This window comes from Dama dama, chromosome 3 (assembly GCF_033118175.1).
Source record: "Dama dama isolate Ldn47 chromosome 3, ASM3311817v1, whole genome shotgun sequence".
Lineage (NCBI taxonomy): Eukaryota > Metazoa > Chordata > Mammalia > Artiodactyla > Cervidae > Dama > Dama dama.
The window spans coordinates 58,247,102-58,267,147 of NC_083683.1; the positions used below are offsets into that span (position 1 = coordinate 58,247,102).

General features: G+C 41.7%; 1 protein-coding gene across 5 annotated transcripts in view; it reads left to right on the forward strand.

Moving 5' to 3' along the window:
- Nucleotides 1-20,046, forward strand: part of PTPRR (protein tyrosine phosphatase receptor type R) — a 268,355-nt gene that overhangs the window by 240,478 nt on the left and 7,831 nt on the right. For all 5 annotated transcript variants that reach the window (XM_061129965.1, XM_061129956.1, XM_061129968.1 and 2 more), the window contains 2 exons: nucleotides 960-1,117; nucleotides 4,776-4,889. In XM_061129965.1, coding sequence (XP_060985948.1) covers nucleotides 960-1,117; nucleotides 4,776-4,889 — 272 coding nt within the window. The remainder of the gene's footprint in view (nucleotides 1-959; nucleotides 1,118-4,775; nucleotides 4,890-20,046) is intronic.

A 20,046-nucleotide genomic window follows, 5' to 3' on the forward strand; every position in this document is an offset into this window, starting at 1 on the left:
TCTCAGCAGATTTAAGTAAGGCCTGAAAACTGTGAAAGGGAAAATCTGTACTCGTGGGTGGTTGTGGGAGGCAAGAAAAGCCTGAAGTGTTGTTGAGATCTTCCAAAACTTGGAGTTACAGTCATTTATAGGGACTTTCCCAGACCAGATTATGTCATAGAAAATTTATCTTATTTAAATTTTGGACAGCAAATGCTGAGGGATGTTGCCATGGTATTGTTGGTATTGTTTTTGCTTCTAGAGAGCAATCATCCCAAAGATTCCAGTTCTATCTAGAACCCCACTGCTGGGACAGAATCATCACAAAGAAAAAGAGAGACAGAGCTGCACTGATGGGTTTTGGTGGGAAATTCATGATAAGAAGGCACTTGGAGAAACCTGTTCTTCAACATGTATTCTCTAGTGTCTAGTCTATGCCGGGCCCCAGCTTGGTTTTGAGATGACCGCATGGACCCTCCTTTGTGACTCCTTTCCTACAGGGATTCCTCACTGCTGTTAAACACTGGTATTTAGGGTGAGTGTAGTGTCATGAGAGTGACTGAGTATAAAATTAAGCATTCTTATACTGTCAATATGTTCATAATAACCTGTCAGGAGCATTCAAAGAACAGGAAACGCACTATATCCCAATTCTTTCTTGGCCATTTATTCATCTACCATTATGTTCATGATCATAAATTACAAACATATGTATGTTTTCTATATTAAATATATATCATATATATATATATATATTTCTCATTTAATTGAAGCAAGATGTCAGATTTTGACATCAGCATATTTACAGTACATTTTTCTCAGGTTGAAAGAATATTCTTCAAAAGTCTCCTAGATTTTATTACCCCCTGGAAGTGAGGAGCAGGCAAGATGGCAGTGATAGAAAGCGTTTAGTATTGTGGTTTGGATGACTCTTAGTTCCACAAGTAAACGAAGCGCTTGGTGGCTGTTTCTATTTTCAGCAAGGAAGTCACACCCAGCGTGTGAAACATTACTGGTACACCTCATGGCCCGATCACAAGACTCCAGACAGTGCCCAGCCCCTTCTGCAGCTCATGCTGGACGTGGAAGAAGACAGGCTGGCCTCCGCGGGCCGAGGGCCTGTGGTGGTCCACTGCAGGTAAGGGGCGAGCTGTCCTTTCTGCCTCAGCAACCGTCTATTCTTTGTAAAGTCATGCAGCAGGTGGAAGCTGGGTTTGACTCCCTGGTTCTGACTTTGCTGGTAAATTGAACAGATATTGAAACTAATGAGCCTCCCCCTTGATTCTTGACCACAATGATACTTGTCAGAAATGAAGTGCCTTTACTAGCGTATTTTTAGCAGTCATACAGTGGAGAAAATTTCCCTAATGGATCACTCAGGGAACAGGGGCTCTTATTCATTCAGTCCTCTACCTTGAAATGTAGGTGGATTCATTTAGTCTCATCATTCTCATGAGGAGACTGATTTTTTAATTCTCATATGATCTTTTAATTATCAACAGCTTTTTTCTTGTTTTGAGATGTCCCTGAACTTTACTAGGATTGTGTCTTGATAACATTTTTTATTATTATGCCAAATTTGGTGAAAGCCAGTCAACTGTTCTAAAAGTTACCTCATGAAAAACAGATGGAAATAAATTTATGAAATGGTGAATGGCAAGTGGTAATTCACCAAGAGGAAAACAAAGTGCTGTTACCAGAACATGGGGTCCTGGAGGGTGGGCTGACAAGAGGCCAGGCTGATGTTTAATGGTTCCCTTGACTCGTGTCCAGTTTAAAGGTCTTATCCTTTAACTTATACCTCTTCCCCCTGTTTTCCTGTTAGTGTGCCCAAAGCAAAGTACAAATTTTAAAGTTATTTATATAACTGGTCATTTATTCTCCATACTTTCTCAAAACAATTTGCATTACTTTATTGATCCCCTTAAGTCTTATAAGATAGATTTTGGTGATTTTTTAATAAACAAAGTATATTACTTTAAATTATGATTTTAGCCTTCTTTTGAACCTTTGTGGTTTAATTAAGAGTAAAATTTACTGTATGTCTACTTGCCCAATGTGTCATTATCTAGTTTCTAACATTAGGCCTTATCCTAAACTTAACTTGGGTCTGAAGACAAATATCTAACTGACCATACTCTAGAGCTGGAACCGTCCCCCACCCAAAATCATAAAACAGTCAGGATATCTAAAATGAACTAACCATTTCCCCTCTAAAACCAGCTCCCCTTCTGATTGCTATTTCTAAGAATGAGACCGTCTTTTTTCCAGCCACTCAACATCAAATGTTGACAGTTATCTTTGGCCCTTTTCTCAATTCCAGCCTCAGTATCTAATCAGTCACCAGATTGGCTTTCCCTTCAAAGCTTCTCCCATAATCATCACTTCCTGCCCAACCACCCAAGTTCAGGCCCTTATGACCTCATCCATGTATTTTAGAAGTCAGCTAATTGCACATACACACCCCACTTCCCCATGCTCCACCCCCACCACAGTCTATTCTGTGTACTTCTCTTGGATGATGTGCCTAAAACCCTCTTTCATCACATGGAGTCTCTGCTCAAAGCTTCACACAGGCTTCCCATTGCCTAGAGCAAAATTCCTTAATCTTGGATTTGTGGGTTAGCTACAGGGGCCAGTGAACTTAAAATGACTTGAACAGATTTGAGTACATTAAGTTAAGTGAATTTTCTGGGGAATGAAAACTCATTGCTTTCAACATATTCTCAAAAAAAAAAAAAAAAAGTATCATTCTTTTAGAGGATGAAGTCCAAAGTTCTTAGCTTTCCATAATCCTTTATGGACCCCACTGTACCTTCCCAGGCTTCTTTCCCACTATTCCTCTAACGTAACTTTCTCTTTCTAGCCAAACTAGTCTACTCATTGTCACACATCTTATTTTCTGTTCTGCAAATTTTTCCCTATGCCAGTCTCACCTATGGAACAATCTCTCACATTGGTGATAACCAATGTGCGTGCCATTCACAAGGTACAGTTCAAGTACTATCTCTTTATTGACACAAACTCTCTATAGACACTTACACTAAAAGGGATGCATTCCTCCTCTGAATTCCTCTACAACTCATATTCAACAGGAAACAAGTGCCAAGTCCGAGAAATAAGTGCTATTTGACTGCTGCTCTTGCTATTGTTCATTCGCTAAGTTGTATCCAACTCTTTGTGACCCCATGGACTGTAGCCCACCAGGGTCCTCTAATGAGATTTCCCAGGCAAGAACACTCGAGTGGGTTGCCATTTCCTTCTCCACGCCATCTCCCCAACCCAGGAATCAAACACACATCTCCTGCATTGGCAGGTGGATTCTTTACCATGGAGCCACCTGGGAAGGCCCTATGGTTTTTGAGTATCAAGTAATATGATCAGGTTCCTATTTCAGAAAGATGAACCTAGCAGCTGTGTATATCATGAATTAGCCCAGGAAGAGTCTTGAGACTTGGAAGCCATGATGAGATCATCGTTAATCATGAAGTAAGATTTCAAAAACGTGAGCACAGTTTATAGAAAGAAAAGCACGGATCCCGAAAGCTCAGTGGAGGTGGAAAACATAAGAATTGATAACAGACTGGATGTGGGAAGTGAGAGAGGGGGAGATGTGGAAGATGGCTCCAAGATTTCTAGGCTGGAAAACTTGTGGCTGCTTGGTAATGCCATTGAGGAAAAAGATAATTAATTCTGTTTTAGATACATTGAATTTAGAGACACTGAACTGCAGCAAGTGTAAAATAGCAACAGCAGAAGTGCCAGCTAGGAGGTGGAATGCTAATCTAGAGTTTAGGAGGAACTTGGGGAACTTAAGTGTAGATTTGGGAGAAATTTACATAAAGATGGTTGAAATTGCTGAAAGAGAGAAAGACAGACAGAGAAAGTTTGTAAAGTTGATAATTTGCCATCTAAAGAGATTCATGAGTAAACCTTCCATGACAGGTAATATTTCTGTTCAGCTGTTACCTTGATTTAAAAAAAAAAAAAAAAAAAGACTTGGAAATGTGTGCCTTTAGCCACATCCTCTCTCCTAAACTGAACTGAATCTTCAGCTATTCACTAACATCTTTCACATCAGTATGTGTATGCGCTAGTTGCTCAGCCTTTTCCAACTCTTTGCGACCCCATGGACCTCACCAGCCTCCTCTATAGAATTCGCCAGGCAAGAATACTGGTGTGGGTTGCCATTTTCTTCTCCAGGGGATCTTCCTGACCCAGGGATCGAACCTGGGTCTCCTGCATTGCAGGCAGATTCATTACCATCTGAGGCACCAGGGAAGCCCCAGCCACATTTTTATATGCAGGACCAAAGCCCCCACTCTCTTCCTCAAATCAGACCTCATTCCAGACCTCCCACTGCATCTCAATGACGCTGCCATTCTTCCAGTCCTCTGGGCGAGTCACCTTTGACTTTTTGCTTTTCTCACTGTTCAGCTCCACTCCTCCATGCTCACTTCTGTGATGTATGTAGATCTTTCCCCTCCTTGCTACTGCCTATACCTTACTGAATTTCAGGCCCTAATTCTTCTTTGTAGAACAGCTGCTACCTTTTTCACTCTTCTTTCCACCCACCACCTCCCTCCATCCCATTCATCCTACTTCTTAGACCTAAAAGGAAGGATGCTGGTGCAGCGCTGAGCAGAGGGCCGGGTTTGTACACTCAGTACACCAGAGCAGCTGCTGTTATCATAATTATTGTTGTTGATCCTAATGATTGTTTTCAATGTTAAAAGAATATATTTTATCTCTGCTATTTTCCCTGCACCTTTTAATTCACTGTCTGTCCTTTGCAGTGCAGGGATTGGCAGGACGGGGTGTTTTATTGCTACATCCATTGGCTGTCGGCAGTTGAGAGAAGAAGGCGTGGTGGACGCGCTGAGCATCGTCTGCCAGCTGCGTGTGGACAGGTAAGTGTTGGCAGGATGTAACAAGAGACACTTCAGAGCAGCAGCATCATCACAACCTGATTTAATCACACGCCTGACTCTATAAAGATGTGTGTAAAATGCTTAAGAATGTACATTATACTAAAAAGTCATCAAAGAAAGTGTTATTTGCAACCCTGACCCTCAGGAACCCAAAACCAAGAATTTGCACTTAACCCTCCTTGTCTCTGATGCAGGTTGTTTATAGTGGCAGCTCTTCTAAGACTTCCACCTCTGTTCCTTCACAGGGACTTTGCATTTTCATTTGAATTCACTGAGTCCTTCACTTTAGGATCTTGCTCCTTTAGAATGAGGCATATGCCATACTACCAAAAGTCATCCTTTTCCTCCACTCATCCTTTTTCAATTGTGAAAAATGCACATGACAAAATTTACCATCTTAACCATTTTTAATAGTACAGTTCCAAGTGTTAGGTATATTCATATTATTGTGCAACCAATCTCCAAACTCTTCATCTTGCAAAGCTCTGTACCCATTTTCTTGACAGCCACCATTCACCTTCTGACTCTTTGAATTTGACTACTCTAGGGGCCTCATACAAGTGGAGTCATATGGTATTTGTGTGTTTGTTACTGGCTTATTTCACTTAGCATGGTATCTCCAAGATTCATCCGTATTATAGCATGTGTCATAATTTCCTTTTTAAGGCTGAATAATATTCCACTGTATGTATATACCAGATTTTGTTTATCCAGCTATCTGTTGATGGACTCTTAAGTTGCTACCACCTTTTGGCTGCTGTGAATAATGCTGCTATGAACATGGGTGTACAAATAGCTACTTGAGATTCTTTAGGGTATATACTCAGAAATGAGATGGCTAGAGCATATGGTCATACTTTTTCAAGGAATGCCACGTTGGTTTCCATAGCAACCGCACCATTTACATTCCCATCAACAGTATACAGGGATTCCAACGCGTTTGTTTGTTTGCTTGTTCTTTTGTAGTAGTCGTCGTCCTAACGGGTGTGTGGTGAAAGAGTCATTTTCAGGGATAGATGGTTTGATAACCTTTGTGATGATCTCTGTTTATGCACTGAAAACAGAACAAACAAGCAGTTTCTTTTCTTGCTTGCTCCAAAACTAAACCTGGGGAAATGAACAGTTGAGTGAATGACAGGTGAGTGACAGAGAACGTGTAAGGATGCTCATTGAAAACGGGCACAGAGAGGAAGATGCTTGCAATCACGTGAGCAGAGGACCTGCCTGCTCTGCAGTCCACTGCACTGTTGTGGAAGAAGAGTTGTCCCAAAAGCTCGGCTGTGGGTTCTCTTCATTCACACGGCAAGTGTGTGTCAACCGCCTTCTAACTGCAAGGCATTGTTCTGGATGCTGCAAGTACTGAAACAGCATGAGTGAGACTCTGCTCGCCTAGAGTTTACATGCTAACAGTGAGAGAGAAGAGATAATAAACAGCAAAGAAATAAACAGGATAATTTCAGACAAATAAATGCTGTGAGGTAATAAAACACTAGCATCACAGAAGCTGAGCCTCCTAGAATTTAGCCCTATGACCTAGAGTTTCCTAAAAGTGAAACCACAAAAGTCACATTTTAAGAATCACGCAATAAATATTTATTGAGCTGCTACTCTGTACTTAGGTCCTGCAATTTCAATACAGACAAAAGAATTATTCTGAAAATTCAATGAGAAAATAGATATAAAGGCAGATAGAAAGCCTTCCAATAAATGTTTACTTTGTTACTGTCATCTTCATTATTACTAAAATCATCAATAAAGCCTCTCTGATCTCTAAAAATTAAACATTCAAATTCCCTTTCGGGATGATGTTTTCCCTCCTCATTGCTATCCTTCTTTCTTTCCTTTTAAATAATCATTTCTCCATCTTTGTAAGTGTATCTTCCCTCTATTTTTCTCTTAACTCTGACTGGCTTATTAGAGGCTGTTACCCATGGTGATTACAATTATGGACTCTGTAAACAGACTGCCTGGTTTTGCATCCTGGCTCCCACCATCGCCTGGCTGTGTGCCCTTGGGCAAGTTACAGGACTTCTTCTTGCCTTGATTTTCTCATCTGGAAAATGGAAGTAATAATAATATCTAATTCCTATGTTCTTATAAGGATTAAGAGGTAATCTGTAAAGTGGCTGCCACATAAGCATGTAACCAAGGTTAGCCACAGTTATTATCAATAGATATAGCAAGAACCTGGGCATGCATCTGTAAAATGGAAATAATAATATATACCCCAGAGGGTTGCGGTAACAGTAAGATGAGATTACACCTGTGATGTACTGAGTAGAACACTTAGTCTAGGTTTCTTTCTTTTTTGAATTCTTACTGAATTTGTTACAATATTGTTATTTGTTACAATACTGTTATTTATGTTCTGGTTTTTTGGCTGTGAGGCATGTGGGATCTTAACTCCCTGACCAGGGCTTGAACCCACACACTCTGCATTGGAAGGTGACGTCTTAAGCAGCAGGCCACCAGGGAAGCTCCCTAGTCAAGTTTCTTACCCTCTCTCTACCCTCTCCCCCACTTCTGCCTTTCCATGAGCGCTGAGTTGCTTCAGTCGTGTCCAACTCTTTGTGACCCCATGGACTGTAGCCCACCAGGCTCCTCTGTCCATGGGATTCAAACAAGAGTACTGGATTGAGTTGCCATGCCCTCCACCAGGAGATCTTCCCAGCACAGAGATAGAACCCGAGTCTCTTATGTCTCCTGCATTAGCAGGCAGCTTCTTTCCCACTAGTGCCAGCTGGGAAGCCCCACATGTAACTGCTTCCAAAAAATGTTTTTGTGCGTTAAAAGATCAGCTCCAATTCTCTGTCCCTTCTTCTAATATTTACTGTCTCAGTTTCCTGAAACCGCCTTGTGTCTATCCACTACTACCCACCCCAACTGGAATAGGATTCATTTGCTTCACTTCAGACTCTGGGACCTACCTTCACCAAGAAGAGGGATCGTGCATTAGAAAGGGAGGAACAGTACCCACTCAGCCTGGAGCTGCTCCTGCAGTGACCTCAATCTCTTCTGCTTTGTGCTTCTGTAAACAAGGCTCCTTCATGGGACCCACAGATCCCTAGGGAATCCAGTTCACACTCTTTCTTATTAGCTAATGCCGGAACTCCATGAATACCTAATATGCAGATCTAAATGGACTCCAAGTTGATGTACGAGGCTTGATCTGACCCTACTTGAAACAACACCTTGAAAAAAAGGGGCTTGGTTTGTTCATTGTTTAGGCTTTCGTGCCTCTTAGATCTTGTCTATTCACCCACCCCTATATCCCTCCTCCCCTACCTGCTTCTGTAGCCTGACATTCACCTTGGTTTCTACTTCCCAGTCACTTTATTCTGTCAAGTCTACCAAATTGTCCTCTAAACTTTGAAGAAAATCACAAATACATTTTTAAAACCATATCACAATGCCTCCTTTCATCGACTCCTTCCTTCCTAAAGCAAATAGGCAGAAAATTTAGCCTTGGCCCACCATCAATACCAAGGTCTTCCCACAAGACTTGTCATTTTGCTCTGGGTAGGAGTTTCAAAATATTCCACTTCTCTGCTGATCTAAATTCTATAGGTTCTTTACCCCCTGGATTTGAATTACTGCCAATACATGTCTCGAAATCATACTAACTGATTTATTCATCAAGATCCGTTCTACATAAATCCTAAGCAGCTGCTTCTATTGTTTATGAAGCAGATCATCTCCTTGAAATTTTCCTTGGAAAGTCTTTTCTTTGCCTTCCTTCCTTCACAGGATTAACATTAGTTGGTTCAGTCACTCAGTCGTGTCCAACTCTTCGTGACCCCATGAACGCCAGGCTTCCCTGTCCATCACCAACTCCCGGAGCTTGCTCAAACTCCCGTCCATTGAGTCTGCAATGCCATTCCAACCATCTCATCCTCTGTCATTCCCTTCTCTTCCTGCCTTCAGTCTTTCCCAGCATCAGGGACTTTTCCAGTGAGTCAGTTCTTCACATCAGGTGGCCAAAGTATTGGAGTTTGAGCTTCAGTATCAGTCCTTCCAATGAATATTCAGGACTGATTTCGTTCTGGTTTGATCTCCTTGCAGTCCAAGGGACTCTCAAAGTCTTCTCCAACACCACAGTACAAAAGCATCAATTCTTTGGCACTCAGCTTTTTTTATAGTCCAACTCTCATATCCATACATGACTAATGGAAAAGCCATAGCTTTGACTAGATGGACCTTTGTAGGAAAAGTAATGTCTCTGCTTTTTAATATGCCATCTAGGTTTTTCAAAGCTTTTCTTCCAAGGAGCAAGTGTCTTTTAATTTCATGGCTGCAGTTACCATCTGCAGTGATTTTGGAGCCCAAGAAAATGAAATCTGTCACTGTTTCCATTGCTATCCCATCTATTTGCCATGAAGTGATGGGACCAGATGCCATGATCTTACTTTTTTTAATGTTGAGTTTTAAGCCAACTTTTGACTCTCCTGTTTCCCTTTCATCAAGAGGCTCTTTAGTTCCTCTTCACTTTCTGTCATAAGGGTGGTGTCATCTGCATATCTGAGGTTATTGATATTTCTCCCAGCAATCTTGATCCCAGCTTGTGCTTCCTCCAGCCCAGCGTTTCTCATGATGTACTCTGCATATAAGTTAAATAAGCAGGCTGACAATATACAGCCTTGACAATATACCTCCTTTCCCAATTTGGAACCAGTCTGCTGTTCCGTGTCTGGTTCTAAATGTTGCTTCTTGACCTCCATACAGATTTCTCAGGAGGCAGGTAAGGTGGTCTGGTATTCCCATCTCTTGAATTTTCCACAGTTTGTTGTGATCTACAGAGTCAAAAGCTTTGAAGTAATCAATAAAGCAGAAGAAGATGTTTTTCTGGAATTATCTTGCTTTTTCTATGATTCAGTGGATGTTGGCAATTTGATCTCTGGTTCCTCTGCCTTTTCTAAATCCAGTTTGAACATCTGGAAGTTCACAGTTCATGTACTATTGAAGCCTGGCTTGGAAAATTTTGAGCATTACTTTGCTAGCATGTGAGATGAGTGCAATTGTGTGGTAATTTGAACATTCTTTGGATTAACATAGATTGTCTTTTTCTTGTTTCTTCCTTCTGTTGCGAACTTCCTTTGTTCAGTTGCTCAGTCGTGTCTGACTCTTTGCAACCCCATGGACTGCAGCACACCAGGCTTCCCTGTCCTTCACCGTCTCTTGGAGCTTACTCAAACTCATGTCAGTTGAGTCAGTGATGCCATCCAACCATCTCATCCTCTGTCATTCCCTTCTCCTACTGCCTTCAATCTTTCCTGGCGTCAGAGTCTTTTCAAATGAGTCAGTTCTTCACATCAGGTAGCCAAAGTATTGGAGCTTCAGTCTCAGCATCAGTCCTTCCAATGAATATTCAGGACTGATCTCCTTTAGGATGGACTGGTTGGTTCCCCTTACAGTTCAAGGGACTCTCAAGAGTTTCCTCCAACAGCACAGTTCAAAAGCACCAATTCTTTGGTGCTCAGCCTTCTTTATTGTCCAACTCTCACATCCATACATGACTACTGGAAAAACCATAGCTTTGACTAGACAGATCTTTGTTGGCAAAGCAATGCCTCTGCTTTTTAATATGCTATCTAGGTTGGTCATAGCTTTTCTTCCAAGGAGCAAGCATCTTTTAATTTCAAGGCTGCAGTCACCATCTGCAGTGATTTTGGAGCCCAAGAAAATGAAGTCTGTCACTGTTTCCATTGCTTTCCCATCTATTTACCATGAAGTGTTGGGACCAGATGTCACGATCTTACTTTTTTGAATGTTGAGTTTTAAGCCAGCTTTTTCACTCTCCTTTCACTTTCATCAGGACTTCCCTGGTGGCTCAGACAGTAAAGCGTCTGCCTTCAATGCAGGAGACCTGGGTTCAATCCCTGGGTCGGGAGGATCCCCTGGAGAAGGAAATGGCAACCCACTCCAGTACTCTTGCCTGGGAAATCCCATGGACAGAGGATTCTGGTAGGCTACAGTCCCCGGAGTTGCAAAGAGTCTGACATGACTGAGCGACTTCACTTTCACTTTCATAAAGAGGCTCTTTAGTTCCTCTTCACTTTCTGCCATAAGGGTGGTGTTATCTGCATTTCTAAGGTTATTGATATGTCTCCCGGCAATCTTGATTCCAGCTTGTACTTCATCCAGCCCAGCATTTCACATGATGTACTCTGCATATAAGTTAAATAATCAGGGTGACAAGATACAGCCTTGACATACTCCTTTCCCAATTTAGAACCAGTCTGTTGTTTCATGTCCAGTTCTAACTGTTGCTTCTTGACCTGCATACAGGTTTCTCAGGAGGCAGGTAAGGTAGTCAGATATTCCCATCTCTTGAAGAATTTTTTACTGTTTGTTGTGATCCACACAATCAAAGGCTTTAGAGAAGTCAGTGAAGCAGAAGTAGATGTTTTCTGGGATTCTCTTACTTTTTCTATATCCCAGTGGATGTTGGCAATTTGTTCTCTGGTTCTCTGCCTTTTCTAAATCCAGCCTGAACATCTGGAAGTTCTCGGATTCACATACTGTTGAAGCCTAGCTTGGAGAATTTTGAGCATTACTTTGTTAGCATGTGAAAATTTTTAGCATTACTTTGCTAGCATGTGAAATGAGTACAGTTTGCACTTCCTTAGTTGTTATAAAAAGCAAAACAGAAAACCTCACTCCTTTCTTTGACCCCATCCAACTTCTTCCAATACTTCTTATGTCTTGCTTCATTTTATCATCCATTTATTGTCATGTTTCATTTTCAAAATTCCCAATTTGTAGGTGACTGCTGCTGTTGACCATGTTTTAACTTACGCCAATAAATGAAAAACTGGCTTTAGAAAATCTGAATGTCTGCCCTTCTGTTCCTGCGGCTTATTGTTCATCAGATCTTCAAAACTGTCTGCAATCCTGGTCTCTGTGGTCATCTTTAACTTCAGTTTTGGATGTGTCTTCAGACATCCCCAAGTGTGCTATTAATTACAGAGATTTATTTAAGCATGGCCATTCCACCGTGGTCTTCAAAGCACATCTTATTTAACTCCAAAAATGAACCCAAGAGTCAGAAAAGAGATATTCTTTAGCTTAATTAAAAAAAAAAAAATAAGTAAACAAAGAATTCAAGATATCAAATATCTTGTCTGATAACATTTAGCTAAGAAAACTGGCAAAGTAGACCTCTTTGGCATCTGGGACTTCTGATTTCTAACTCAAGGTATGACTCTTGATTAAAAGTAAATAAGTTTTTGGAATATGTTTATTGCAAAATTGCTAGACAAAAACATAACTCTTTGAAAATTCTTTGTCAATGAAAAATGCAGTGACACCACAATTTTTAAAACAATGGTTAACATGAAGGACAGCTGTTTCATGAATAGGGTGATATTGTCAGCAATTGTCTTAAGAATATAATTTGAGGAACATAGAGATGTTGCCTCATTCCAAAATATCTATCTATAGAGGGTGCCTAAAATATCTCTGTGTGGCAAATGTCTAAAACACTACCATTAGAGAGCCAATCTTTTTGTTTAAAGAGCTATTCTTTTAAAGTTTCTTGAGCCTAGAGTTGAGAGGTGAGAAATGTGTATGTATTAGTCACTCAGTCCTATTCAACTCTCTGAGACCCCATGGACTATAGCCTGCCAGCCTCCTCTGTCCATGGGATTCTCCAGACAATAATACTGACGTGAGTAGCCATTCCCTTCTCCAAGGGATCTTCCCAACCCGAGGATTGAACCTGTGTCTCCTGCATTACAGGCAGATTCTTTACCGTCTGAGGCACCAGGGAAACCCCTATATCTTCCTGGCTATTAACACATTAAACAGGGTGACCTAGCCTTTTCCAGCTTAGGGTATGTCAGCAAGAGAGTATAAGTCCACACATCAGGAAGGCATTCAGAACTGAGGTTTTGATGAAGGGGAATTGAGGAGAGGGCCTCAGCAGAGGTTCTGCCATTAAGGAGACTGCCAGACAGCTCTGTGCACTGCAAAGGTGAGAGGCAGAAGACACCTCTGGCAAGATCAGCTACCTGATTTGCAGGGACCAGTAAAAATGAAAATGTGAAGCCCCATTTTAAAAAGTGATTAACTCTTTCAAGATCGTGACAGCAGAGCCTGAAACCAATACAGGGTCTTCCTCAGCATAGGGAGACAGGCTGGTTTGATCGAGCATGTCAAACAGATGGAGTCGTCCCTGTCGAGGGATATTGCAGGGTGGGTGTTTGTAAGTGGGTGTGAATTCTGTGTGCTATGGAACAGTCACCCAAGATTCTGCTCCAAGCAGTCCCCCTGAATCACACATGCATTCATGTATTTGACAAAGGTTTACTGAACATTACTACTGAATATGCATCAGGTTCCTGGGGAGCTTGCGTGCATGCTGAGTCGCCTCGGTCGTATCCAACTCTTTGTGACCCTGTGGACTGTAGCCCGCCAGGCTCCACTTGCCTGTCCATGGGATTCTCCCAGCAAAAATACTAGAGTGGGTTGCCATTTCCTTCCCCAGGGGATCTTCCCCACCCAGGGATCAAATCTGTATCTCTTACATCTCCTGCATTGGCAGGTAGATTCTTTACCACTAGCACCACCTGGGAAGCCCCCACTTTGGGTAGAGCAAGATGGATTTCTTAACAGACTTTTCCAGTCTGTGTTTCTCAGGGCCTCTCTTTTTTCAGGTAAAGGTTTTTAAAATTGCTTCTTTATTTATTTTATTTTTGGCTGCACTTGGCCTCCATTGCTGCTGCAGGACTCTCTCTAGCTGTGGTGCTTGGGCTTCGCATCATGGTGATTTCTCTTCTTGCAGAGCACAGGCTTCAGCAGCTGCGGCGTGCGGGCTCAGCAGTTGTGGTGCGTGGGCTTCATTGCCCCGAGGCATGTGGGGTCTTTCTGGACCAGGGATCGAACCGTGTCCCCTGTATTGGCAGGCGGATTTTTCACCACTGGACCACGAGGAAAGTCCCTCAGGGCACATTTTAATGATTAGTTAAACTATGAGAACCGGCTACATGTCAGATTAGCTACAGTACAGATTAGCCTCAGTTCAGTTCAGTCGCTCAGTTGTGTCTGACTCTTTTCGACCCCATGAACCGCAGCATGCCAGGCCTCCCTGTCCATCACCAACTCCCGGAGTTTACTCAAACTCATGTCCATCGAGTTGGTGATGCCATCCAGCCATCTCATCCTCTCTCGTCCCCTTCTCCTCCTGCCCCCAATCCCTCCCAGCATCAGTGAGTCAACTCTTCACATGAGGTGGCCAAAGTACTGGAGTTTCAGCTTCAGCATCAGTCCTTCCAATGAACACCCAGGACTGATCTCCTTTAGGATGGACTGGTTGGATCTCCTTGCAGTCCAAGGGACTCTCAAGAGTCTTCTCCAACACCACAGTTCAAAAGCATCAATTCTTCGGCACTCAGCTTTCTTTATAGTCCAACTCTCACATCTATACATGACCACCGGAAAAACCATAGCCTTGACTAGATGGACCTTTGTTGACAACATAATGTCTCTGCTTTTTAATATGCTGTCTAGGTTGGGCATAACTTTCCTTCCAAGGAGTAAGTGTCTTATAATTTCATGACTGCAATCACCAAATGCAGTGATTTTGGAGCCTAAAAAAATAAAGTCAGCCATTGTGTCCCCATCTATTTGCCATGAAGTGATGGGACCAGATGCCATGATCTTAGTTTTCTGAACATTGAGCTTTAAGCCATCTTTTTCACTCTCCTCTAAAATTAAAAAGTTTCTCAATTTTGAGAAAAAAATCTGTGTGCTATGTTTCTCAGAACCTGTCTCCACCTGGATAGTCACAAAAAGTATTAAAGTTTAAAGGATACAAAGCATCCCCCAGCATGGTAATCCATTCCACTTACTTGAAGCACTCTTTCACATTTATTTGACCACATAACACTCTCCTCAGAGACTATCTAAATGAACGGGAAAGAAGTTATAAAATAATAAATATAAGCTGTTCTTTCCAACGTTTGGTGCCAAAGAGAAAACTAGAGATGGCAGAGGAGTGTGAGCCTGGGAGGAGACCATTTAAAGGTGAAAGGAAAGGGCGGGATTGACTAAGTGGAGCGTCTAGCTTAGTATAATAAGGGCTACGAAAGATGGAGTCAATATATCATAAGGCTAATATTTTGAACTCTTTAGAGTTCAAGCTCCACCAGATTTTTCCTATCCTCTCATACCTTTTTTAACAACAGCCTCTATCCACTAGTGATCCAAAGCTGGACACTACATCTTCTTTATAGTTTATCCCCCACCACTTTTACCTGCCTTCTCTGAGAAGTCCAAGGCCTGGCTAACAGCAAAGAAAAAAAGTGATTTGGATACTGGAAATGGGTTACATGACTGATAAATCAAGAGTCTGAGCATTGAGTAGGATCAAAAACCTAATCAAAAGAAAATGAAAAACAAATGACAATGCTTGATCATTGTTATTCAACATAACATAAACAGGGCAATTTGTACTCAGATCACAAGTCTGCATTTTAGCAATAAATTCAAATGGTCTGATTTAGAGATGAATATGTTATGCTGAATGGATGCTTCCAGTGTAACAACAATGACAAAGCCATTTGGTGGATTCCTCATTCTCTGGCAAGACATTATTTTTATTGGCTTTTGGGCAACATCTATTAATAGATGCTATAGTTCTCCCTGAAGATTCATGAGTTTGTGATTCTCCTATTAATAATACTTTTGAGCATATTTTGAACTAAAATAGGATTTTTTTTTTTCCAAATGGGAGTTCAAATTCAGTGCTGGGCACCCACAGGTGTTTTATTTAGAAGTACATTCATGGATCATTCCTTCATTGCCACTGTGGTCATTTTTCATTAAAAGATGAAGTTACTAACAGGCAATTGGGTAGAGCACTGGCTGGTGCCTCTCAAGTCTTCCCAAGTAGCACAGTGGTAAAGAATCTGCCTGCCAACGCCGGAAGACACAAGAGACAGGGCTTCTATCGCTGATTTGGGAAGATCCCCTACAGGAGGAAATGGCAACCTGCTCTAGGATTCTTGCCTGGGAAATCCATGGACAGGAGAGGCTAATGGGCTACAGTCCACGGGATTGCAAAGAGCCAGGCATGACTGACAGACTGAGCATGTGTGTGCGCATACACACACACACACATGCACACACACTCTGGTGAGACTGGGAAGCAGGCAACAGCTAGAGAGAGAGGTGGCAGGGATCGCTGGAGCAGATGTCAAGGAACCTGAAGCTTGTCCTAGCTCTGCCCCTAATTCCCTCTGTGACCACTTGTCACTCTGGGCCTCTGAGTCTCCATATGTAAAAGGAGAAGTGGTACTTAGCAGAGGCCTCCAACCTGTTTCTGGTCCAAAGATCTCTTTTTAAGAGTAGAATATTTCATGGACCTCAACCTGATGGTTATACTTTGAATCCCGTAGTGCTTACAGATTATCCTGTTTCATTACTTAGAAAGCCCTTATTATCTTATTTAAATATCCCTAAATTGTTGTGACAAAACCACCTAATTAAGAATTCCAGTTGCTATTAAAGCTAAACCAACCAGATTTCACCATATTTAGAGCCTGCTATAAGAGATTCATTTAGGTTTGTGTATACCATGTTTTGGGCTTCCCTGGTAGCTCAACCGGTAAAGAATCTGCCTGCAATGCAGGAGACCCCGGTTCAGTTCCTGGGTTGGGAAGATTCCCTGGAGAAGGGATAGGCTACTCACTCCAGTATTCTTGGACTTCCCTTGTGGCTCGGCTGGTAAAGAATCTGCCTGCAATGCAGGAGACCTGGGTTCTATTCCTGGGTCGGGAAGATCCTGTGAAGAAGGGAGGAGCTGCCCACTCGAGTATTCTGGCCTGGAGAATTCCATGGACTATATAATCCATGGGGTCACAAAGAGTCGGATACGACTGAACAGCTTTCACTTCATACAATGTCTTTGTGGTGTGAGATAGTGATGGTCATTTACTCATCGAGTGTGAGAGATACTTGTCCTTTAAAAGAAATACTAATACATAGCAATAAAATGGCCCACAATACTCAGAGACTGCCTCATATGCATATGGAGAATGACTAAGGAGCCATATGTGACCATCAAAAGACATCTAGGCAGAGAGGGAAGGAATGTGCTCCATTGCAGGCTGACGTCAGGCAATTTTTTCCTCATTGTATTTCTTTTCATCCCACTTGGCACCTCTGAACTCTGGAAGAACTTGAAAACAGAGTTTGGGAAGTGAAACACATAAAATAATTTGTAATCCCAAAGCCTTTTTTTTTTCTTCTTCCCCCTCCCCTTTTTTTTCCTTCCCCAGAAACAGGAAACAATCTGTCTAATCCTCCCTTTTGAGAGTCAGTAGTGAATTCTGCAGTTGTCTTTGTACATCCTTACCTTGGGGACCTTAAATTGGAATGACATCCAAAGTCCTTACTTGTGGCTTCCCAGACAGGATAGAAAAATGCTTCCAGTGTGCGTCATATCATTGTTTAAATGTTTTGATTAATCACTTTAGTTTGATGGGTTTTTTTAAACTATAACAACCTAAGAGGAGGAATACATATGCCATCAGTTTCCTTAGCTAATATGTGTCCCTAGAAAATTCTTTGTTTCCAAAACTTGGTTAAAATAATTCCAAAGCTAAAATTTCCACCTCTTGGTATATTTTTTTTAATTAACTTTTGTCTTGCATTGAGCCATATCCTTTTGCAATCCCGACTCATCACAGAGATTCCCTTAATCAGTAAATTTCAACAATCTCATTGGAAGATCAGGAATTGAACACTTTAGTTTACTTATTTTAAGAACACTTGAAGATAAAGCTTAAAAATTGGTTTGGATTTCCTTGACAGTTCCTAGGCCGTAACAAGATGTCCTCTTGTAAAACAGATTATGCCGACCAAATCTTCGAAGTGGTTGTCAGGACAACCTTTTCCTTCTTCTCAGCTAGGATTCAATTGAGTGTTAACCTGGATGTTCAGAAGAAAATTGACCAGCTTTAAGGGAAAAAAAAATATGGGGAACTCAAGATCTGCTAGGGCATTAAATTATCATTTGACTTGTGTTGGCTTTTGTGCCCTACAAATACTCTGTAGAGAAAATGTCCACATTCAAAATACCTGGTCAGAATCAATCAAAACATTTAGTTTACATTCTCAGTCCTTGAAATGACATGGTGTTTAGACATGGAGAAAACATCTGTCCAAGATACCCCAAGTTCAGCTCCAAACGTTAGCTGTGTTTGACTCATGCCCAAGCTATCGGAGCTTTACCCAGGAGGCACATTATCATCCACACCTTTTGTTCTAAATTTACTGTACCAAACTTTACCAAAAGAATTCCAGATTCGAAAATAATAAAAAGCCAAGGAGCGTCAGTTCCATTGTTAGCCCAGAAATGAGTCACTGCTGCAGAATTTCTTCTGTCTACTGATTAGACCGGATACGCGCTGGGCGGTGCAGCAGGAAAGGCTTGTTGCTCTTTGTATGTGTGAGTTAATAGTCACAAAAGGTCACAATTTTAACATTTTAAAAACCAAACCTCTCTCCTGGGCATCTGGCAGGGTTTTTTTTTTTTTTCAACACCCTCCCAGGAGCAAAGGGGAAAAAAAATATAACTTTTTCCTTTCTAACCTGAGATTACTCTCTGCTGACATGGCTACGTGCTTTTGTGCATGGAGACCAAGATGACATGGATTTTTTGTGTTTGGCGGGACTGATGTGACTTGAGCTATCTGACATTTCTGGAAGGGCAGTTGGTCTGAGTTCTTTCTGGCCTGGCTGAGCACACTGGCCGCAAAGAAATCAAAGCCTTGCACCCAGCACCATTTTTGCAATACAAGAAGTGACTTTCTTCCAAAGGGGCATAATTAGGGTGAAAAGATAGCTTGTCTAAACCAATGCACCTCTGAGGGTGAAAAAAGGAGGCTGTATTAATAATTAGACCAGGACAACAGGAGTAAACCGGGTCTGTCCCAAGCAAACCAGGTACATGATCACCCTAAGGGTTTGTGTTAACCAAGCATTTACCAAAAGAATAACAAATAGAATATATGACATTTATTTAATACTCGCTAAGTGACAGTCACTGTGTCCACTAAAAAATATAGTCACAACCTGAAAGTAGAGAGTTATTTTATTTGGTAGAAATGTTTAGGACTCCCAGCTCCCCAGAGACAGCATCTCAGTAGCTCTGAGAAAACTTTCAAGGAGGTGGAAGGGGGAGTCAGGCCTTATACAAGTTTACAACAAAGGGAGCAGGTAGTCCGAACATCAAAGATCAGACATCAAGTTAAGGAATTTAGCAATCTATGTATGAGAAGATGCAAGCCTCTGCTGCTAAGTTACTTCAGTCATGTCTGACTCTTTGTGACCCTGGGGACCATAACCCACCAGGGCCCTCTGTCCTTGGGATTCTCCAGGCAAGAATACTGGAATGGGTTGCCATGTCCTCCAGTGGATCTTCCTGACCCAGGGATTGAACCCACATCTCTTAGGTCTACTTGCAAGCTTCTGGGCTCACTGAGTTTATTCCTTTCTTATGCACCTCAGCTATCTGGGACCAAATCCTGTTTCCTTGCTCATCTTAAGGAGTGGTAGATGGCTGCTTCTTGCATTTCTCCCAGCTCCTCAGAGGCAGGGAGCGAGGTGGGGGGATTGGCTAGGTCACAGTTTTAGGAGCCCTCATTCACATTTGGCTTCCTTGGTGGCTCAGAAGGTAAAGAATTCGGTTCAATCTCTGGTTTGGGAAGATCCCCTGGAGAAGGGAATGCAACCTAATCCAGTATTCTGGCCTGGAAAATTCCATGGACAGAGGAGCGTGGTGGACTACAGTCCATGAGGTCGACTAACACTTTCACTTTCATTCACATTTGGAGGCTAGAAATTGCTGTTGGCTATCATATTTGTTTATTGATATGGCAGGAGATGTTTTCATTTCACAACTGTGCTAAGCTAAGCATTCTCTGGATTATCTCATTTAAACCTTGCAAATTTTGAAGCCTATTAGGTAAACACTCTTTGCCAGGCCAGTGGTTTTTAAACTTTTGAAGGAGAAACAAAATATTGGGAAGACAAAATCTTCCACAATACACTGATATAGAAAACCAATGACAGTAATTTAAAAAAGAAGAAAGAGTAAAGAGAAATGCCTTGGTCAAAACTGGGATTAGGAACC